Here is a 23527-nt window from a genome sequence, read left to right as displayed (position 1 = left end):
GCCAGAGAGCTTATCATTTTCTTAGCTCTAACATGAGAGTAAGAAGGTAGGAGGTTATTCATACACCTCTGAGCACCTAACACGTGTCAGGCACTGTATTCCTGGTTATCTTTTTTTTTTTTTAAAGATTTATTTATTTATTTAGAGAGAGCAAGAGCATGTGCGAGCGGGAGGAGGAGCAAAGGGAAAGAGAAAATCTCAAATGGACTCCTGGCTGAGCGTGGAGCCCAACGCCAGGCACGAAGTCAGGACCCTGAGATGATGACCTGAGTCTAAATCACGAGTGGGACGCTCCCAATGGAGCCCCCCGGTTTCCCCTATATTCCTGCTTATCTTGTCTCCTCTCCTCTCAACAGCTCTGCAGAGACTGGCACTGAGGATAATACAACCAGGATAAACAGAGTAGGTCAGCTCCTGTCCCTTCCTTTTGGAACTGATGAACAGTTCAGCATGAAGTGATAGGGATGTTGTCAGTTTCATAGTTCATGCACATGTAAGAACCATAATCCCCCTACAGAGCTGTGGGCCTCTTTCAGGTCTAAGGATCCACCCCCTCCCCATTTCCCAAATCTAAGGGAGATCTGCTTTGGTGATAGGAGCCATTCTGTGGCTAGGGAGACAAAGGCCACTGAAGTTAACACATTCGCGTGAAGGTTTTAGTAAGGTTATGCCTCCCATTGTTGTTCATTCATTCAGCCAATACTGAGCATCTACTATGTGCCAAGCAGTGGGAACACCTGAGAGCAAGGTAGGCATGGGGATCACTAGGACACACTCTGCCGTGCTCGTCTCTAAAGTGGGGTCACCCACACGGCACTGCAACTAGGTACATCCCCAGCCAAGGTTATGGCTCACAGCGGGGGAGAGGGGGTTGCCCATGGGGAAGGTCAGCACTTGGAGAGAAAACTTGGAGCAAAGAGCCAACAGCTGTCCTCTCCTGTGCCCTGTCCCCCTTGCCACTTTTTAGAGGTTCTTACACCAGTATTTCCTCACCACCCATGGACTATAGTGGAACCTCCTTGGCTCAACACACAGCCCTTCCTGATCAGACCTCTGCCTGCCTCTCTAGACCCGTCTCCTGCTGTTCGCTACTGAACACAAACCCTCCATCGCTGAACAGACCGCTGCTGCCACCTTAGATGCATCCCCCACTCACACACTGGGAGCCTCTGCATGAGTGGTTCCTAGCGCTTGCCTTCTGCTTGGCGCCTTCTCCCCCATTCCCAAAGCTTCAGTTGATGTCATCTATTCTGGGGTCTCTTCCTGCCCCCACCTACCCACCCTACCCAGGTGTGAACACAAGTCCCAACCTTGGCACTCCCATAGAACTAACAGATTCCGGGTCACAGCGCCTACCCCACTGGGCTGTGATGGTCCCTATCCCGGACAGTCTGTGGGCTTCTTGAGGCCAAGTCTTGCTTTATTCACCTCTGCATCCCTTTCACAAGCAGCCCGGCAAATGGTTGATGTGTGTATATCTACTGGCAGGTGGCTGGGGGGCTCCACGGGTGAACTGGGAGCAGGACCATGTCCCATGGGTATCTCTACCCTCCCCGAGAGCCATCTTTGACGGTGCTAACCCAGCTGGACCTTGAACAACTGTCGCTTGGTCCCAGCACATCACTTTCCGGGATGTTCAGTGCACCCCTAGCATTTCCTTCCCCGCTCCAGGCTGGTTCACAAAAGTCTGCAGGCAGAGGAGAGAAAGGAAGGAGGTGTGCTTTGTCTGCCCGTGCTTTCGTAACCTAGGCGACAGAAGCCCCCAGCATAGAATTTCAGAGGCTTTCACGATCGATCGGGATCGCTGGGACAAAGTAGGGGCTAAAAGCTGCTTATTGTGACCAACTCTGCAAACCACTGTGTCCCTCCATGAGTTCACCCTGTCATGTATCTACTGTCTTCGGGGCATGGCTGACTAGTAGGATGGGGACAGACCTGCCAAATGGGGAGTCTCTGTTCTCAAGTAAGGGATAAGCTTCTGGGGCTACTGGAGGAACTTAGCTCTATTGGGTGACAGGTACCCTGATTGGCATCTGTCCCCGTCCAGACAATCAGTATGCAATGAGGGAGGCATCTGAGACACAGTATGGTATCACGGTGGTATGTGGGTGGAGCATCGTGACAGAAAATCAATGAGCTGAACTTGGACATCCTTCTGGGCAGTTGGTAGTGGGGTGGTTCTCCGAAGCTTGGGCTGGGATTCAGGGAAAGGACTCAGGTCCTGACAGGACTAGAGAGGGGACCAAAATGGGAACTTGCACTCAGAAATAAAGGAAGGGAAAGCCCTCTGGGCCAAAGCTAATTCAGAATTGGAGTCATCACCAAAAAAAAAAAAAAAAGAAAGAAAGAAAGAAAGAAAGAAAATAAAAAGGAAAAGTCAAGGTATATACATTACACCAGACATTATGCTAAGCCTTTTTCATATAGAAAGAGATGATCTCAATTCATTCGCACAGCCTTATTCTTGTTTTATAAATGAAACAGCACAAAGAGGCTGACATGAGGCTTGCACAAGGTCCTTTCGCTGCTGAGTGGCAGAGTGGGTATTTGAACTTGGATCTGCCTGACCCAGAGTCGTGACAGGCCATTGCTCCTCCCTTTACCCTCCAACACTCCCTACTCTGCCTTCTCGATTTAAGGCTCCGGTGGGCCAGTTATAGATTTTTATTGCTGGTTATTTCTTTGTCATAGTAGAAAAGAGCACTGGCTCAGAGCAGGGCCAGAAAATCAACAGTGCTGTTGCAGTGTGTGCATTATCATCCAAGACCCTCCTGCGGCCACTCCAGCTAATCCACTGCCAAGGCCTTGACCCACCTGCTTCTGAGCATCTCTTCTCCATGCCCTGAGCCCTGCACCAGCTCTCCCACCACTGGCTGGTACTGGCAGCTCCACTTCTGAGACCAGTGTGGGCTAAGAGAGTTTCCATTTCTAGTGCAGTCCCAGAGAAAGTCCTGGAGGGGTCCAAGCCTTGGGGTTTTGTTCTTGGCTTCATGGAGTCCTCTGAGAACTGTGCTATCTGCCAGGGAAGCTCCGTCATCCTGGTGAGTCATAGGCCTGGAGGCAGGGCCAGATCCACACGACATCTGTCTCTGTGTTATCCTTGGAGCATCTCGGGCTGCCATTAGAGAGGGACAGCCCCCAGGAAGCTGGCAAGGAGAGCTCAGGATGCCTGGGGGTGAAATGGAGTTTCTGGAGGAAAGTCCCTCTGCCACTCTTGCTTCCTACACTCCTGAAAACACCCTCCAGGGTCTGGGTGTGTGGTTTTTCAAATTCCTTGTAAAGGTCTGGAACACATTTCCACACTGTGTCTGCAGTCCCGGACACGTCCAATAGAAGGGGTTGGCCAGGGTTTGGCCAGAGCTCTATGTCTGGCTGGGACATCACCAGCTGATCCTTCGATTTGCCAGCTGCCACGTCATCTGTGTGGGGATTTGGCGCAGGAGAGGCGGCCTCCGCATCCTTTCTTAGTGGTTCTCTAAAACACTTTTCTCCCTGTTACAGATGTGCTCACTCAGCTCTCTGGAATCCTACTGTCCTCCCTTCTTCCCAGGGGACCCAACCTGCTTACACTCCTCACTCGGAGAGAGGCAGGAAGTTCAGGAACCCACACCTGGTGGAAAGTCCATGACCCTGCCCCAGCATGGGTGCAGAAACAGGAAGGAGCATATTTCCCTTCTGGTCTCCCTCAAGGTCAGGGAGAGTGTTAACATCAGTCAGGAAGGAAAGGAGGAACTCTTTCGGGGGCAGCATGCGTGCCTGGCGCTGCTGCCAACATTATTTGATTTCACGTAAATTCTCACTAAAATCTCATCAAGGTGTTATTGCCTATCCCCATTTTGCAGATGAGGAAACTGAGCCTTGGGGAGGCAAGCTCATACAGCAAACGCCCGCCCAGCTCACTTTGGAACTCAGGTCTTTCTGTTGCCAGGCTATGCTGTGTCCATTTTACTTCCTTGATTGTTGGTTTCTTTTCTTTCTTTAATGATGTATTTATTTGAGAAAGAGAGAGAGAGACAGTGGGGGGTGAGCCAGAGGGAGAGAATCTGAGAGCAGATGCCCTGTGGAGCCCGACGTGGGGCTAGATCTCATAACCCTGAGATCATGACCTGAGCCGAAACCAGGAGTCAGTCGCCTAACCGACGGAGCCACCCTGTATGTTGGTTTCAAAGGACAACACCATCTGGCATCTCCACCTTTCTGTGAGGCTTGATTCTTTTTCGCCTATTCCTCTTGCATATGGTGTGGTAAAAAGACTAACACAATGGAATCTGTTACCCACAGTCCTCTCTGTTGGCATTTGTTTGAACAAATTCCATAAACATCATTTCAGTTTACATTGCCCCGAGGCGCTCACGTTCTGGCAGGTTTGGAGACTCACCAGGGAGACTCACCGAAGACCAGTGGCAATGTGAGGGCCCTGGCTTCTGCAGCTCCTTCCAGCACCTAGGCTATGTTCACTGGTGGGGCCGTAGCTTTTTGGAAAAACCATCTCAAGGTGGAAGAAGAGAGGCCCCGCGCAGACCAGGCGGACTATTTGCAGTCTCTGAAAGGAGAGTTCGTCTCGGGCCCCGGTCCAGGAAACTCAGGTGGAAAACTCGAGAAGGGGCAGGTCTCTGCGTCTCAGCAGGAACTCACATGCATGCAATGGATTTCTTTTTTAATGGTTTGGTCACAGACTTCAATTGCAGCAAATGTTCCCCCCCCACCCTTAATCTTAACACAGGGTATTTTGTCTGGTTTCACTCAATAGATCCGACTGAGTGCGAGTTGGAAGTGTATGATTTTCCTCTGTGGGGACCTTTTTCTGTGTGTATTTTTGGAATGGTTCTTTATTCTGATTCATGTCCATATATACCTTCCAGTAGTTTCTTGGCTCAGCCAGAGTTTATTTCCTTTGATACGATGTTGAGTGAGGAGTCTTTTAACTCTTTATCTTTGTTTCATACTTAGTAATAGGAATCCTAGAGGGCTGGATGGACATTTTGTCCATGGATCTCATGAAGCCCCTTGCCCTTGTTCGTAGCGCCTACTGCGTTGGCCTCCGAATTGTTCGGAGAAATTATTTGACGTCTTTACCCAAACGAGTCCTTGACATCCTGGCAGACATAGTATCCTTTCATCTCTTGGCTTGTATTATTTCTGCTAAGGATAAGAGCTTTTTCTGAGGGGCGAGATAGTTAACTGCTCTTCCCGTGGAACCTGTTTCTTTCTTCTGGAAGCTATAAAACACTTAAGGCAGTTACTTGAGGTTTTGGTTTTCATTTAAGGGAAATAAAGCAACTATGTTTTCTTCCTCCATCTCATTAGGAATTATAAAGAAGTTGGGTTGTGCTTAAAATACATACAATTTATATACAAATATATATATACACACATAATATATATATATATATTTTACATACACACACACACACACACACACACACACACACACACACACACACTCTAAACCCTAGGAGGAGGGGAGATTGTCCTTGGGGTGGATTTAGCCCTGGAGCTAATACCATGACCATTTTAGTGAAAATTTCTTTCTGAGGAAACCTTATGGGTGGGGATACATTTGTCCTTGGTTGGCCTGTGCTAAGAGGACACAGATAAGAGACTGGATAACAGAAGAGAGTCGTGCTGTGCTCAGGCAGCTACTGCCCATTCTTCTCTCCTAAATCAGTCCTGCTCCTGCTCCCCAGGGAGAAGGAGGGGGTGCGGTGGACGCGGCTTTGCTGCTCTGCCCTTAACTAGCAGAGGGCCTCCAGGAGACAGAAGGCTACCTGCTGAGAAGATGAGCAAAGGGCGATGTCAGGGAGGAGAGGAAAACAGAGGGAGGGCTCAGCCCACTTCTGTCTTTCATGCTTGAAATTGGTGTCCTTCCAGGGGCTGGGGTTGGGAAGGCTGTGGAAGGATCCCAGCAGCCTCTAGCTATCATTCAGACTTGTTATTATGGAATTTGCGCAGCTCTTTCTTGCAAAGGGAATGGATAACAGACTTTAGCTGCAAAAAAGTCTCCCCACGTGGCATTTAGCCCCTTGCCCATTTCTTGGAGGAAGAAGCTGTACCTGTATGAGACTCTCCTCTATTCCTCTTCTCCAGTGACCCAGCAGTGGTGTAGCTCCTGGGGAACCAAGAGTCAGAGCAGACTGGCTGGAGACAAAAACAGGCCCAGTCAGTGGCCTTTCCTCCAAAGGCAGGCCCTGCAACATGTGGGCAGAGTTGGTTAGAGGATGATGGCACTCTCAGACTGCAGTGGCCATAGCCTGGCCAGGTGCAACGCCCGCCAACTCAGCAGGGTGTTAGTGATGGGCACTGTACTCACAGCCCTATTCTAGCCACCCCAAAAGCATCTGCAGGGTGCTCTTGGCTTGAGAGATGGACCTAAGAATTCCTTAGATTCTAGAGTTAGAGCCAATGTTGCTATATGACCATACTTCATTCACCAAAGAATGAAGGCTCAGATGGAGCTTTCCAGATAACCGAACCATGATCCTTCCAATGTCTACATTTTGTTCACAACTTTACTGTTTTCTGCTGATGGATAGGACCTTTTTTTCTCTGGGTTTTTTTTTTTTTTTTTTTTTTTTTGTTGTTTTTTGTGCACTCTCTTGCCCTCCTAAACAGAAAATAGTCACACCCCAGCTTATGATTGGAGTTGGACCAAAACTTCACTTAGAAATTTATTGCCTTGAATTTGGAATCTGTAGTATGATATGTGACTTGGTTAAACAATTCATTTATACATGTGGATATGCCTAAAAAATTCTCTCCCAGGACACACAAGAGGTTGTGGATGGTGTGTGTCAGTCTGGGGATGGAGACCAGAATAGGATGGGAAAGTAGAATTCATTTTTTAGTTTATACTTATCTGTAGTAAGTAATTTTTCCTTTACCTAGAACATATATTATTTGTCTAAATAATAACAATTAATTGACACACACACACACATACATATATATGTATATATATACATATATATATATATATTCATATGAATATTAAAGCTAGGGGTTGGGTTCCCAGGCTAGCTTCCAAAACCTATTCAACTCATGATGTAGCAAACAATACTAAAAGTGGACATTAGATCTTAGCCCCTTCTGTAATCTGTTTCTATGGAGAACCTGAGCCCCAAAAATATTTCCTCCTTGCCACTTTCTCCCCACATGTCCTCTCTCTAATAAGTGCTGCCCTAGAAATAGGAGGAGGAACTTGTGGATCCTGTCTGCAGGTACCATGGTGAATGAGGATCGCTCTCCTTCTAGAACAGTCTGAAGAGAGGACTCGGCATGGTCAGGCCCTCTATGTTGGACAGGAAGGCACATTTAGCAAGCACACACAGTGTGTGCTCTGTCTCAGACTTTACTGGTTTGCTTCTGACTGTCCAGTGAAATAAGTCAGGAAACCAAGGTTCTCAGAGATTTAGTAACATCCCTGAGAGTGCCTTCTGAAATCGACAGAGCTGAGCTTCCAACCTATAAGCTTGTGCACTGTCCTTTACAGATCAGAGACCGTCCAGCATAACCATTTCTTTATAAGGGGCCTATAGAAGTCAAGCATACGTAGGCACTTTGGACACGGCCTGAGGTTCTATAAGATCCTGTGAATCCTGTATTAGATGGGAAGCAAAGGGAGGGCAGGAGCCTGTTCCCATCCCTTTTGCCTCCTCAGTACTTAGCGCAGTCCTGGAAGCATGGTCAATCCCCCATAAATGTTTGAATAACAGGGAATAGCATTGCCTGCTCTGCTCAATTTTAAGATAGGAAATTGAAATCATATATTTAATATTTTTCAAAGGCAAAGATCAAAACAAGAAACATACTTTCTCATTAACCTTTGAGTGATTAGGAAATTCAAATAACTGAAGTGTTGTAAGGAAATCTCTTGGTTTATTAGGCATCGATCTGTAGGAGCAAATTGAAGGACATGCTATTGTGAGGTAGAAGAGTTTGACAGGCTTTAGAACCTTTCTGCCAAGTAGCACATTTATTTTGCTCTTCCCCTGGGGAAAACCTTCTCCCACTGCCATCTAACCAACCTACAAGCCAACTCTGAGAATACAGCTGAAGTCAGGGCAATGTGACCTTGCCGTTAATTTGAAGCATCCTCTGACAACTCAAAGTTGTTGAAAGAAAGTAAAGAGCCCATTTTTCTCAGCTGTAAAGGAGCTTGCCATCCAATGATAACTAATATATTACCTGATTTTCAAAACGTGACTATGTCTCTTCTGGGGGCTCCAAGTGCATTAGTTTATTATGCACTCTAATCACACAACCTTATGAGTCGGGTGTGATATGATTTCCATTATCAGAGGAACTACAGCTTGTAGAAATTAAATTACTAACTAGTAGCGGAATTGACATCAGAACCAAGGTCCTCCATAGATGATCTCTCTTAGCACACAAAGAGTAATGGCTTCTCAATAAGATGGGGACACAGAGGACACTAAACTTCAAGTCACTAGAGCCCATCCACACGTGCAATCAGTAGATCAAAAGCTACTATTGGGACCAAGAACTGGCCATTGGAAGTGGCAAGGGCGGTCTTGACCATGGCAAGAGCTATTTTGGAAGACTGGTGAACTAGAAACTTGTTTGCCTTTAAGAGCAAAAGAAAGAGTAGACACAATGAGCCTTGACAATTCTTTTGATGAATTTTGTTGTAGAGGGCAGCTGAGAATTGGGAGCCTCAGCTGGGGAGAGAGGTGGTGTCAAGAAAGAGTGAACATAGTGGAATGTCCGTATACTGATGCGAATGCTCTAGGACAGAGGAGAACAGTAATTTAGGTAGGAAGGGGGAAAAGCCACATAAGAGGGGACAGGATTTGATCCACAATGCGGGATGTGGCCTTAGATGGAGTAGAGATAGTTCACCCATAGTTACAGGAGAGGAGAAGGAGAAGTAGTGCAAGCAAATGGAGAGGGATGGCTGGGCTGTACACTGGTCTACTTGAGGTCAGCGATCATGGACTGGAAATAAGGCATGATGCTATGTTTCTCCAATCATGTTTAGCTGGGTGCTGACAGAGAGAAAGTGGAAAATCAGATTTTATCAGGGTTGTGGTTTTTCCAGGTAAATAGTACGGAGAGATGGGGTGGGGGGAGATGAATCTGAAGGTGTACATAACAGAGAAAAGGCAATAATGAACCCAGATACTAAGGTAGATAAAGGAGGAAGAGAGGTCATGAGAAGAGTAAGGGACAGAGAAAAGGTCATGGGATAAGGAAATCATAGGAGAGACACTGGATTAAGATAACAGAGTAGACTGGAAAGGTAGGAGGTGGTGTGTGGAGAGTAGAGTGCTTGACATTAAGATTAAGGATGGTGTCACTGTGAGAGCAGGGAGCTGGGACAGTTGGAGGATGGCAAGGAAAAGAGATAATGTTGAAGAGGTGAGAGACCAGAATATGAGAAGAATCCACTATGTATATGCAAAATAAGAAATACACAGGAATAGTACTGGGGAAAGTGACAGTGATCTAAGTGCCCGTCTCTTCAAGGAATGAGGTGTAATAATCCAAGGGTCTGAAGATGGCTACAATAAATAGAGGTGGTGGCTAACATGGTCTGTTACATTCAGGGAGAGTCAGGTTTGGATCAGAGTAAGATACTGAATGGAACCGTGAAGGGGCTGAGGATACGGGGGATTGTGCTGGTGATGAATCATGAATTCCTAAGGGCGAATGGGAGGATCCTAGGAGGTGGGAGAGGATGGAGTGATGCCTGCAAACTTTCACCCAGCACATTCACCTCTTGGATTTGGGAGCTCCAACTGTCAGGAGTGAGAAAAAAGAAGAGGACAGAGAGAGAGGCTAGGCGGCTCAGGGATGAAGCCCGTGCTTCGCCAGCATTCTTCCTCGAGCAATGGCTAGCCACAGTGGCTTCTTTCCACCCTCCCAGGTAATTTGTAAACCAAAAGCTGACAGTGGAAAACCCGAAGAGGGCTGAGTGTTTACAGAACTGGAACACACTGGCACAGATCCAGGGGCCCTCAGGCTGCCAGAGCTGGTGATCTGGTCTCTCCGAGACTAGACTAGAGGGCTCCCCAGAGGTTGCCCACACTGTTGACTCCCACTGTTAGTCTCCAAGGACAAGGACAGAGAAGGGACAGCCATTTCCCAAGTTTCCTCCTTCCTTCCTCTTAACTCCTCCCGGCATCAGGGAGGTCTTGCTCTGTGGAGCACATCCCTAAAGCCCAGAGCTGTCCCAGGCAGAGCAGTGAGTCAGTCCTGGGGGAAAATGCAAAATGCATCTGCCCAAGTTATTCAGGTCACCACCCCAGAGAGGGAAGTTCCCACAATCGAATATGAATGACTTCAGGACCTGCATCTTGGACTCTCAGATCATAACTTCTGTCTGTACGTCCTGCTTTAAAACCACTCAGCTCTCTATGTAGTAGAAGCAGCACTGCTCTGCTCTCCTCAGTCTCTCTCTCTCTCGTTCTCTCTCTCTCTCTCTCACAAACACACACACACACACACACACACACACACACACACACACACACACACAGTGCTGTGCAGTCCTATCCCTAAGTTATTTAACTTCGGAGGCTCAGTCTTCCTGCCTTTGAAATGGAGACATACTACCTTCGCTGTTTGAACCAAGGTGGTCTCTTAAGGGGAGGAAGTATTGCTTGGACTGCAGTTAGGATTCAGGTTCAAAAAGAAGAAGGGGGTTGGGAGCACTCGAAGCTCTTTCTCCCCTGGGGCAAGATAGACTCGAGCTTAGAAAATCCTGCCCAGAACAAACGGTCTTCCAAGCAGCGGAGTAGGGCGGACGTCATACAAGGCAGGAATCGTTTTAGAACTGGTTATGCTCCAGTTTTTAATAAATGGTCAGAGGGGGCGGGGGCGGGGGAGGACACCCTCCAACAGGGAGTCGGGAGGCAGCGCGCGCGCCTCTGCGGAGCGTGACGGCCGCGGTCGCCTAGCAACCGGCGGCGGGGATGCGCGCGGGGCTCCCTGCCTGGTGGGCGCGGGGAGCTCGCCGCCGCCACTGCCGCGCGCCCGCGGGCCTCCCGGACCCGCCGCGAAACTTTAGGGCTTCTCGGCGCCCGGGCGTCAACGCGAGGCCTGGCAGACGCAGCGATGCTCCCCTCCGGCTGAGGGCTCAGGATGAGGTCGCCGCGGCCCGGCGCGCCCGGCCCGGGGACCCGCGGGGTCGCACCCGCGCGGAAAGTTGGCGCGCACCTGCCCGCGCCTGGGAGACGCTCGGTCCCCGATCCGAATTGTCCCCGCAAGTTGCCTGGGCAATTTCTTACCCGCCTTGGATCGGGTGTCCCGAATCCCGCCTGGCCGCCGGGTCCACGGACTCCCATCGATGGGAGAGAGAAACCCGCGCTTTTCTAGGGGACCTGCTCGGTAACAGATGCTTAATCCGTTTGCCCTGAATGACTGCGATTCTGTTTTTGTTTTCTGCTTTCTTTCTTCCTCCAGACAGTGAGTTTGTGGAAGCCTCTCCTGCGCCCTACAGCCCGGAGGAGTTAGGTAAGTCTAGCCCTTTTGCCTTTTCTTCTCCGAATTCCGCCCTCCGAAAAAACCGAGAAACCGCGAGTTTGGGGGCGCCGAGACACTATCCGCCGCAGGGGAGGAGGGAAGGGGGCAGGGGACATTTCCCGGGGGGTGGGGGCGGTCACGATCCTTTCGCAGCAGGGACCGGCCTTTTCTCGGTGCGTGTGCTTTGGGGTGGCGGGGAAAGTGCCAGATGTGGCGCGCGCGCGCGCGCCTGTGTGTGTGTCCCTGTGTCCCTGTGTGTCCAGGTCGATGGTGCTGCTCCGAGGAGCAAGGCACAGCAAACTTCCTGGCCTGGGGCCTCTGGAAGCAGCCGGACTCATCTTGCCTGGAAAGACTCACCGGTGGCTGGCTCTGTCTTGCCAAGTACCTTGCCTGCCGAGAAGGGCAAGGTGAAGGTGGTCCATAACCTGAATTTAACCAAGTCGGGGACCCCAAAGGGTGGCGGTCTAGTCACGACCTGGGAACTGCGTTCCTCCCTGGTTTCTGTTCCTCATTCAGCCTGTAGGTGTCTGGGCATAGGGCATTTCTTCCTCCTGTGGTTGGTGCCTGTCCCTATAAGTGTAGATTTGTGGTTGGTGAACTGCGACACTCCTGTCACAGACAGACTGTCATACCTTCCTTGTGCAGAGGGAAGGAAATCTGCACTGTCAGGTTCCCTCTAAATATTCCTGCCACCCAGTCTCACTTTGGTGGCTCAGTGGTTGGTCCTCCCCCCCCCCCCCACCCCCCGACTTTCCAGTTTAGTTTAGCTGCTCACAGTCTGGGCTGTCAAATCTGTCCTTGCTGTTTTCTTATCACCAGCTTGAAAATCTTGCCTTCCTCGCTGGAATGACAGCTGTTGAAAAATGTTTATCCACAGTAACATTCACAGCCTTGTTTCTGGTCAGCCTCTCCTCCTAAATAAAATTCCACCTCCTGGATGCTTCCATTCATTTCCCTGGGCCAGGCACCCAAAATAGGTCTGGATCAAGGCTGGCATTCTGAGGCAGGAGACAGTACCTTGTTTGGTTCAGGAGATGTGTTTCTGACAAGTTGGCAACCCTTGTCTCTGTAAATGGAATTATAGATTAAATGCATAAACAAAACTAGCTTTCAAAGGCTCACTATAGCGAATCCTTTTAAGAAATGAAAATGCCATCTAAACAATAGCTTTGCATGAAGTGATTTATTAAGAGGACAGATTCTCGGTGATCTGCTCCACTCGTGTATAATTGTGTATTAATGACACCACCATCAGCACTCCACACTGTGACAGAAGCTATTTGGCTCCCTTAAATCATAGATAAGCATAAACAAAGGCAGGCTGAGCATTCCTTGCTCTGAGAGATCGCCTGTATAATTCCTAAATTGAGTTTGCATTCACAGGATGATTTATGTACCAGAAAGGCCCAGGTGTTTGACCTCCTTCCATTTCCATAGCTACTTCCCGGAGCAAGAGATTGGGCTGTGCTCAGTGCTAAGGCCCTGACAAATAGGGACAGCCCTTCAAATTTGTGGTAGAGAATAAGAAAGCAACCTTCTTTCTCCTCCGTTCGCCTGTGGGAAATGCCCAGTTTCTCATGAGGAGATGAGAGTGTTACCGGAACTGTGGGGTTCCCTCTTGGGCCCTGAGATTGCGGGATGCCTGAGAATAGAAAACACACGGCTGAGAGCCTGACACCAGGGTTCTCACTGCTTCGACGTCCTTAATAGATATGGTCACTAGCCTGTTTTCTCATCTTTGAGAAGCTGGTGTTGTGCCAGGTGACCTCTAAGGGACATCCAGATGCTGCGAGGAGCCCCAAGCGGAAGGAGGCCCATAGCCTCCTCTGGGTATTTATTATTTATATTCACGCGCCATATTGTTCGCGTGCACGGTGTCTCCAAAGGGGTATTCTCCCCCAGACAGAGTTGCTCACTAGATGGGACTGCATTGTTTCCATGCTGCTCAGATCAAAGAGGAAGCTGGCATCTCTCCCTTGGAAAGAGTCATTATGGTTTTCGGTGCTTTTCTTAGAAGCACAGTGAGAAAAATGCCTCTTACAGAGTTGATGAGCTTGTCATTCTTTCTGGAACACAGGGGAGTACAGAATCAACCCCTGGCCAGAATATTAGGGACCTGAAGAAGAAGTAAAGGGAAGTGATAAAATCTTAGTTTGAGGGGCGCCTGCATGGCTCAGTAGGTTAAAGCATCCAGCTCTTGATTTTGGTTCAGATCATGGTCTCAGGGTAGTGAGATCGAGTCCTGACTTGGGCTCCCCACTGGGTGTGGAACTTGCTTGGGATTCTTTCTCTCCCTCTGCCTGCCCCCCCCCAAAACAAACAAACAAAAACTTAGTTTGAATTCTATCATTGCACTTACTTGTGACCTTGGGTAGGCAACTAAACTGCTCTGAGCCTCAGTTATCTCCTCACCCGAATGGGGCCTTGCATGGATATTGTAGATGGTGTCTGTAAAGCCCTAGCACCATGCGTTGTATGCACAGGTCTTCAGCAAGTGCTTGGTGCTGTTATATTATTATTATTATTATTTTTTTTTCATTTGAAAGGTACTTACGTGCATGAAGAATGGAATGGCTCTTACCACTTGTCCCACCTATTAACCAACACCATTTTTATTTCTAGAAATTTCTCTTCAACTACCTGGTCTACAGGAATAGATGCTCAGGGATCTGATCAGGTCCATTGAATTATTTAGTGATTTGTCCCTGAAGCAGCACGTGGAATGGTTTTCCATCTGAAGCCTTTGGTGGCAACCCCGCTACTTTCTTGTGGTGATTGGTGGTTGGTTTCACCTCCAGATTTTCATCTAAGTCTCCAAATGAACTACATGGCCCCTTAGCAGGTTTATTCTCAGTGTTCAGCAAGATCGTGTAATGAAATTAACTTACGGAAAAACGGGATTTTGGAAAGGCAGTGGAGCCAAGAGACTATCTCTAGATGAGTGCCGTATTGAAGGCTGCCTGTGACGGAGAATCTGGAAATAAGCCCTCTCTCTGTGATGGTGCCATTTTTCAGGGAGACAAAGTCCACACCTCTTCATTGCCTTTCTATAGTCCCACCCATGGGCAGAAGTACTGGCCATCTGAGCGGGTAAGAAGGAACTCCTGGAGATTTGAGATGAATCCAGATGTGCCCACGTCTGCCCTTATCTAGTAACTTTTATCGACTCCCCTACCTAGAGGATACGTACTCGGTTAGGCATTGTAGGACCTCCATGATCTACATCACCCTCCACCTTCTCTAACTTTCTAATCACTTTGGAACCAGGGGCAGTCCTCAAAATCGAGCTCTGTTCCCTGCACCTGCCTGTTTCCCTTCTCTCTTCTCCTTTTCTCCTACCCCTCTTTCAACACTAAGCCCATGTGTCACATCCTCCTGGAGGTTGTCCACCCTGCACATTAAAAGTCCTGAGACCAAGCCTTCACCCGGAGCAGTTACATCAGAATTTCCACAGTGTGGCCCCAAGTATCAGTGTTTTAGCAGTGTGCTTTTTCCAAAATCACATTTCTGGTGTGCCTGGGTAGCGCTTAGGCAGTTAAGTGTCCAAATCTTAAACCTACTTAAAAAATAAATAAATGAATGGGCATGGAACCTACTTAAAAATTAAATTTCAAGTGATTCCTGTACGTAGCCAAGGTTGTGAGCTACCGCACTAGATGGTGGCCACCGCATTCTTCGTAAATCTAGCGGCCACATAGAGCCTGGCTTCAGTGAATGCTTGTTGAATGAGAGAAAGAGGGTCATCCCTGGGATGCTTTGCCTTATCAGGTACCTATCTCTAAGGTTGGCCCCTCTGCTTGTTATAGCCATGCACTCAGGGACAGAATCCTTCGACCTGTGCCTTGGAGTTCTCTCCTTTGTTCCTTCTTTAGTCTTATCCCGTTTATTTTTTACCTTTCTTAAAAGTCAAAGTTTTAAAACTGTTCTTCAGTATAAAAGTAACATGTGCTTATTTTAGAAAATTTGGACATTAGCAAAAATGGGGGGCAGGTCTCTTCTCACCATCGAAAAGCAGACAGCCCCCATGTTCCCTTCACTTCTCCTAATCAGTTGCCCTCTGGGCCTGACCCTCTGGTTGCCCCACTAAGCTCAGTTGCAGCTGTCAGTGCTCAGACCCTGTGAGCTTCCCCAAGAGTCCTGAGGGAGTGCTCTTGACCACAGCATTCTTAGGAGCCACAGGGCTAACTCCGCTGAGGGCAGGTATACCGTGAGAAGGAGTTTGCCTACGCAACTCTTACTTTCCTCATTCAAGCAGGATGTATGGGCTTTATTAGAATAAATGATAACGTGAGTGTAACTTCTTTAAAATAATAACTTAAATGTTTACCAGCCTACCCCCTTGCCATCTTTAGATACGAGATGAGTTTGCAACTCGTCATGATCAAGGCGGTTTTCTCACTTGCGTTATAGTCTTGTGTTGAGTTGTCTCAACCTGGAGGTAACAGACTCACTTCTAGTGAGTCTCACTAGTCCCATTGCCTCACCTAGACAGGGGAGGATGGGAAATGTAGTCTAGCAGTCTGCCAGGAAGAGCGCTTACATTGGTGATCACCAGCTGTCTCTACTAGTCATGTTGCTCAAAGCAATGACGGAGTCACATCCTGGCCATGCAGGTGCTTGGTCTCTGTATGATATAGAATACTGGCTTCGCTGCTATAACAAAGGCTAAAATGACAGTGACTTAAACATGAAGCAAGTTAGTTTCTCTTTCACTTAGAGCATAAGCTAAGCAGTCCAGGGCTGCTATGGTGGCTTTGTTGTGCTCTGAAGTCCTGAAGTGTTGCTTCCACACAGTTTAGGGTGGCTGCTTCAGCTCCTACCATCACGTCTGCATTCCAGTCCATAGGAAAGACAAAAGGAAAACAGAGGGCACAACCTGAAAGCTGGGCACATCATTTCACTTACGTTCCTTTGGCCTGTACTTGAATCAGGTGGCCACACCTAGCTCCAAGAGGACTGGGAAAATGGGGTGGGAGTAAGGTGGAATCTGTTAACAGAAGAATGATTGGGTAGGGTACAGGCGGAAAGAGGTGTTGGATAATTAGTAAGCTTTTAAAGAAAGCCAGTCTTAGTGGTTAAGAACATGGACCTGGAGTCATACTGTGTGGGCTTAAATTTTGCTCTACCTTTTACTTGCTTCATGACCTTGAGCAAATGACTTAATCTGGATCTCCATTTCCTATCTCTAAGACCATGCGTCAGCTACTCTCTGATGTTCTGCCAGATCCAACCGCCATCCTTTGCCATTCTGCTCTATGCCCTGGAAAACATACCTTTTGGAAAGTACCATCTGGCTCCTAGTTGGATTGGGCCAGTGAGAGGCACTGGCAGGATATGAGGGCGTGGTGGGGAAGGAGGTGGTGAAAAGAAAGAGATGTCAAGAGACTAATTCCCTTCCTGGCAGACTGTGTCCTCCTCGGCCGTGGCTCCTCCAGAGTCACCCTCATGGTGTTAGATCTTGCTGGATTCTGGAATCTCCTCTCCTGACCTAGGCTGGCAGTGGCTCCCCACTATGGATGTCCCTAGGGGGCTTCTTTCCCCTTAACCCTGCTTGGCCCAGTGTTGTCCGCATGGCCTTCATTAGACCGTCTTCGGGCACAGCCTGGGCACACTGTCCATTTCCTGCTAGCCCCCCCCCCCCCCCCCGGCTGAAACGATGGGGATGGTAACGGTATTGGCCTCAGACCCTGGGGGTGAGAGTGAATGAATGCATTGTAGGGTTAGTGCTCGAATGCCATCATTAATTGTTTACTGTTTTCATGTCCCTAGGCAAGCGCTCTGATACCTTCAAGTATGGTGGAAACCTCCTGAAGGGTTTAATTGGGCATTTAAATGAAATAATATTGTCTCCCACCTGCCCTCCCCCACCCTATGTTGGGGGCTGCAGCAAGGGTCAAAAGTTAGGAATAAATCTTGTTCCAAGTCAGCTGTATCCTGCATCCAAAGTTTCTTCCTTCTCGTTATATGGGGAAGAATGAGTAGGAAGATGCTGGGCTTATCATTCGTTTATTCTGTGCTGGCACTTTACATGTATAAACTGTCTACATAGCTTCCCAGCTTGGAGTTTGAATCATGCCACCCACGCTGATGCCCTCAAATATATCCACTTCTGAGGATTGGCCTGCCCATAGTAACAGATCAAGTCTTTCTCTAAGGCCACCCTCCAGTGTTATTTCCCGGGATTCTCAGGAGCGCTTATTTGCGTCCTGTCAGTTCTGGCTGCTCTCGGCTTTTCCTGGGGGAGCTAAAATCCACCACACACCTCACTGAGGCCCATGGACATGTGTTAACTGCTCCGTGACCTCTGTTCTTCCGAAACTGGTGGCCACACGACACTGGCCAGGCTGCTGCCACCCCTGCTCATTCCAGAACCTGGAGGAGGCTTGGCCTTCACTTGCGACCTGGCTGGTTTCCCAGTGACCTACCCTCTGCGGGCCGCAGGGGTGAAGATACCACTCTTCTCTGTGCTCTTCCAGCCTCAGAGTGGGCCGGGGCCTTCTCATTACTGCACGAGCCCAGAGCCACCGAGAATCTGGGATCGGGTTGGCTCCCTGCCCTGCGCTGGCTGTCCAGACAGCTAGGGCCAGTCACCCCGGCCTGGGATCTGCCCCAGATCTCTCCACCCTTGGAAGCCTGTCTATCCTGCCTTCCTCCTACCCCAACCGCAAACATAGCCTATTCTCACAGAGTGTTCACCCCCCTTCATCTTTCTCTCAGGGTGACTGACAGCGGGAAATTCAGTTCACTTCGCAGGAAACCTCACCCTGCCGCAGGGTGCGGGCCCGCCTCCTGGTTCCCACAGAACAGCCACAGAAGAGTTCACCATTGGTGTATTGCCTAAATCTGGGCAACTCAGTCTCTTCTGTGATGGATCTGGTTGGGGATATCAGCTCATTTCATCCTCAGAACAACTCCAGGGAGCAGAAGGAATTATTTTCGCATTATGGAGGAGGAAACACAGTCTCACACTGGTTAAATTATCTTCCTCAAATCACACAGCTAGTTAGAGGCAAACTTTAGATTAAAAGTGTAATCTCTGGGGTACCTGGGTGCCTCAGTCAGTTAAGTGTCTGCCTTCAGCTGTGGTCATGATCCCAGAGGCCTGGGATCGAGTCCCACATTGAGCTCCCTGCTCAGTGGGGAGCTTGCTTCTCCCTCTCCCTCTGTGCTGTCTCTCAAGTAAAGTAATTAAATAAATAAATAAATAAATAATCATCATCTGTGGCTTCAGAGCCAATCTCGGTTTCCTGGGGAGGAGACTGTGCAAGTTGCCCTCCTCCCAGGGGGATTTGGTTGTGGGTTGAAGGCGATAAATTACATAGAAGGAACCATCGCAGGGCCTCGCGGTGTAGTATAGGGCGGTTCTGTATATATTTGCTGAATAAATGCATGAAGGGTGAGTGCTCAGAGCTATATTTGTGCATATTTATTTGTTTTTAGACTAACAAATAACGATCAATATGCTCCAAAGGAATTTCCCATAATGGGATCTGAAGCCACATCCAGAAAAACTCCTCCTGGCTTCTTCCTTCACTCACTTCCTGCTCTCCCTGCTCGGTATTGCAGCCGAGTCCCTGCGACAGGAAACCTCTGGTGGGTCCCGGTGGTGATGGTGCTCACGCTATTTCTAAAGGAAACTAAGCTTTGGCAGCAGCGTAATTTGGGGCAGGGCAGTAGGAGCTCGGAGAGGAATCTGAAAACATATCTAAGGACAGGTGGGCTCAGGCTCAGGTATAAAATTCACCGCCAAACAAACATGATGTTTGTTTGCAAAATGATGCTTTGCATTGCCTAGGAGATGAAGCTTTCTTCTAGGGTGTTCCGGTTAGGGGAGAGAAGGGAGCAGGAAAGGGAAATGACAATAAATTCTGGGGGATAAATGGTTATTTACCTTGGCTAAAGAGAAGAAAGAGCAAGGAAGCAGATACGGAATAATGGGATAAAACACACACACACACACACTACACAGGAAAATGGGAAGGGCATTTTCCTTGCCAGAGAGATGTTTTTACTAGAAATATATAGGCCTGTGTCCAGTTACACATGACTATTAAACACGATGTGACTACCTATGAACAATAATGTTTCATCCATTTTGAGCCCTACTGGAATTTAGAGAGTGTTATTAACCACTTGATCTGTTCAGGAGTACTGTGCTTATGATTTCTGGGTCACCTTCCTACTGGATGATCATTCTCGAATCTGCCCTTGTTGTTTGTATTTTTCTCCAATCAGTTTTGCTCAGGGTGGGCACTTGAAATGATTTGATATCTCTTGTGCGCTCTCTCTCTCTCTGTCTCTTGTGTTCCTCCTTTCCCTCTCTTCCCCACCTCGTGCTCTTGGTCTCCCTCCCCTGCCTCAGGCCTCATCTGTGCCTCTGTTTCTCTTTGTCTGTCTCCTCCCGCTTCCTGCTCTTGTTCCCTCCTCCCTTTTCCCATCTTAAGTTGGAATACGGACAGAAAAAGCAGTGCTTGCCTTCCTAGGGCCCTCTGCCAGAAAACAGAACAGGTCAAATTATAAAAAAAGGATAAAAAAAGACTGCTCTTTGGCAAAATGGGGGAAACAGATGTTCAGGGGTGGTTTTGCTGTCTCTAGCTGTGTGATGGCTGCTGAAACGCTCTCCTTACAGGCTCGCCAGTCGCGGACGTTCATCATCATGGCACACATGTGTGGTTATTTTAATGTCAAATGTGTATATATATTTATCTCTAACTAATTCGCCTCTCCCCGTGACCTTTATACCCCCAAATCCAGAGTTGGCAAGATTACTGACCACCTGGTAGCAAGATTTATTTTCAAACTCAGAGGGTTTTTTTTTTTTTTTTAGTAACACTACCGGGAATAGTGGGCACCATAGCTGCTTTCAGGCCGCTGTTTAACAGTAAATATTTTATGGAAACTTCAGGTTTTTAAGAGAATAGAGAAGGGAGCTGTGGGTGCAGAATCTGGTCTGTAATGAACCCTGCAGAAAGTTTGGGGCTGAAGGGGAGCTGAATGATGGAGATCTAGTGCTGGGATGTGTAGCCTGCTGGGACATTGGGGTCTCTGTCTTCCACAGGTTTGCCCCTCACTGGTGACTAAAAACAAAAGTCCATCGCTGTAGCTTTCGTGGTTGTCCAGCCAGAGAACTTAAGGCTGTGTCCTTAACACAAAATATTTCCCTTTTGGCTTGAAAAGACATTTGCTACCACCCCTTCAAACTTAAAAAAGAGATTCCAGATTCTGAACATTTGCTATGGACTAGGGTATGGCGGGCAGTTTTCTGTCCTGTGCGACCCTCGACCCTCGTGTAGGTTAAGCTCGTGTGATCCCCACTGCCTTCACCTCCAGTGGCTCCCCTTGTCGTATAGGATCAAACCAGTTAGCACATCTAAAGCACTTAGGACGATGCCTGACAAATAGCCAGCATTTAGTAAATGTTATCCATTTTTGCTGCCTCCTCCCTGCCTGCCACTTTTCTCATCATTTTCACGTATGTCTTCCTTCCCTGAACTCCATCCCGTTTCTCCTCTCCTATTCTACTCATCTGGTGACACTGAAAGAAGAGAAAAGGGAAAAAGAATCAACAACAAAAGTATAAAGCCAGAGCCACCACAAACTCAAAGAGTGCCTTTGAACAAATTGGAAAAAAATCATCCCCTCCAGGTGGATGAAGAGCAGGGACAGGGTTCCCAGTCTAGTGGGTAGAGTGCCTGCTAGATTTCAGCCTTCCACTTCTGCCTCGTTCACTCCCTCAGCCTGGCACTCTTGTGCAGTGAGCAGCCTACACAACTGATCATGATAGCCCTGATCCCACACTCCCATTGTGACATTCTCATGGATATTTCTTTCCTTTTCTGGGAACTCTTTCAGTGTTGTGTACATACTAAAAAGACTAAATTCTGCTTTGATTAGTTCTTTTAAAAGAAGTTTCCCCTAAATTATTTACGTGATGGGGTTTATTTCCCCCAGGTTCTGATCTCCTGAATAAAAACTATGTTTAAAACTTGTAATATGTATGCCAGTAGTTAACCAAAATTTATTTACTCCAGTTCAAATGGTAGTTTTAAATGTACTATAATAAAAAGAGCTGATATTTGTTGAGTGCTTTCCGTGTATTAAGTATCTGGCTAAGAAATTTATGTCAGTCATCTTGAAACAATCCTGTGAGGCAGGTACTAGGATTTGCCTCATTTTACAGATGGGGAACTGAAGCTTGGACAAGTTAAATGACTTGCCAAGTCCCACCTGGTGGGTGGTAGAGCCAGGGCTTGAGCCCAGCTCTGGTCTTTACTGCTTGGGTTCTTAACCCACCATCCTGAATTCCAGAGTAAATTATGAGAATCCAGACTCCTGAACCTCAGTGGCAGATTCTTGGCAGAACCGCGATTTGCAATCAGGTCTATCTGACTGTAAAAATATGGGCTGACCCGTTTACAATCCTGCATACCAATTTGTCAGGCATTGCAGGCTAGGCTTGGGGGCAGCAGGGTGAAGGGACACAATCCTCTCCTCAAAGAAATGATGACCTCAGTCAGGGAGAAAGATCATTTAACAGAAAATTTAAAAAGTGGAGCTCTGGCTCCTCCTAGCTGTTGGGTACTTACTGACCGGGGACCTTGAGTGGGTTATCTAAATTCTCTAGACCTCAGTTTACTCATCTGTAATATGGGAATGCAAATACCTACTTCATAGGGTTATTGGGAGGGATTGAATAAGATAATATATGCAAAGTAGCTGACATTCCACATGTGGTTGTAATTATTATTACTATGGTAAGTGCAATCAAGGAAGAACACAAGGAGGGCCTGGGACCCCAGAGAAGAGGAGCCTGACTCAATCATGGAGGTCAAGGGGAGGCCCAGCAGGCTTCCTGGAGGAGATCTGTTTTTCCCAGCATGACCTGCAAGAGAGCAAGTGTGCCAGGCAGGAATGGCTTCATGTCTGTCTTAGAATAGCTGTCACCTCCTCCTTTAGGGATTGCATCACTGAGTGCTGAATAATGGAGAGCAGGTGAATGAAGCTGACTCTTCTCCCTCATTCTGCATGGGGTTTAGCATGGAAACTCTACAAAGTGGGAATGTGACCCCATTAACTCCTTCCTTAAATGCTGGGCTAGTCCTGATGGCTCACAGAGTCTGTCCTGCTCTCTAAAGGTCCTTACATTTGGCCCAGGGGAGTTCAGTGGGACAGAGCCTTTAACACCATGTTCATTTGAATTTCACTTCTGTTTTCCATTATTAGCATCATTGTTGCGTTTTAGGACTATCAGCTCATTGGTGCTGACATTCCACATTGTTTACAGAAGGAGACACCAAGGAATCCTGTAAGGTGGGGTAGGGACATAACCCAGTGTGGGCAGGTATTTGTCAGAATTAACAAACAAAAACAGAGGACACCCAGTTAAATTTAATTTTAGATAAACGACAAAGGATTTTTTTTAAGTGTATGCATGTTCTCTGCAATATTGGAGACATACTATACTAAAGAAATTTTGTTGCTTTTCTGAAATTCAAATACAACTGGTGTCACGTGTTCTATCGGGCAGCCCTCAGTGTGGGAGCAGCGTCTGGGGACTCTCTGTTCTTTGCACTGGATTTTAGGCTCTTTTAGGAGGCGTGATAAAACACAGCTCAGTTCCTATCACCAGGTATCCAGTCCACACGGGACTCCATTTAGGTACTTCTGTCAATGAGACCTGATTGCTGATGTCTGAGTCCTTTTATCACCTCAATTAGAAAAGGAGGTGGGAAACTAAATCCGTCCAAGAGTAGGAATCCTAAACAACTTCAGGGATTTGACCCATGCTCCCTGTGTGTAACCTATCAACTCAGAGCAACTCCTTCTCCGCATGGCTTCTGGAGTCTGGATATTTAGGCTTTAATTTTCTCTATTCTCTCTTAAAACAGACGCTCAGGTCTGATCTTCTCTCTTTTGGAGAGTCAGAACATCTCCGTGTCCTCCTAGGAGTGGACACTCAGTGCCCTCCTTCTGTTAGGCGTCAGCACTCAGCCTGTGCTAGAGCATCACCGGAGGGGTGATGTATGTGTTGGGGGTCCCCCCC

General features: G+C 47.9%; 1 protein-coding gene across 1 annotated transcript in view; it reads left to right on the top strand.

Annotated features, from left to right (window-relative positions):
- LOC111154520 (angiomotin like 1) overlaps nucleotides 1-23527 on the top strand; it is a 154510-nt gene that overhangs the window by 27311 nt on the left and 103672 nt on the right. The window contains exon 4 of the mRNA XM_022514175.1: nucleotides 11425-11475. Coding sequence (XP_022369883.1) covers nucleotides 11425-11475 — 51 coding nt within the window. The remainder of the gene's footprint in view (nucleotides 1-11424; nucleotides 11476-23527) is intronic.

The sequence above is a fragment of the Enhydra lutris genome, unplaced genomic scaffold, assembly GCF_002288905.1.
Source record: "Enhydra lutris kenyoni isolate GAN:26980312 unplaced genomic scaffold, ASM228890v2 scaffoldscaffold37, whole genome shotgun sequence".
NCBI lineage: Eukaryota > Metazoa > Chordata > Mammalia > Carnivora > Mustelidae > Enhydra > Enhydra lutris.
The sequence above is the reverse complement of the archived record's forward strand: the minus strand, read 5'-3'. Positions and strand labels throughout refer to the sequence as shown.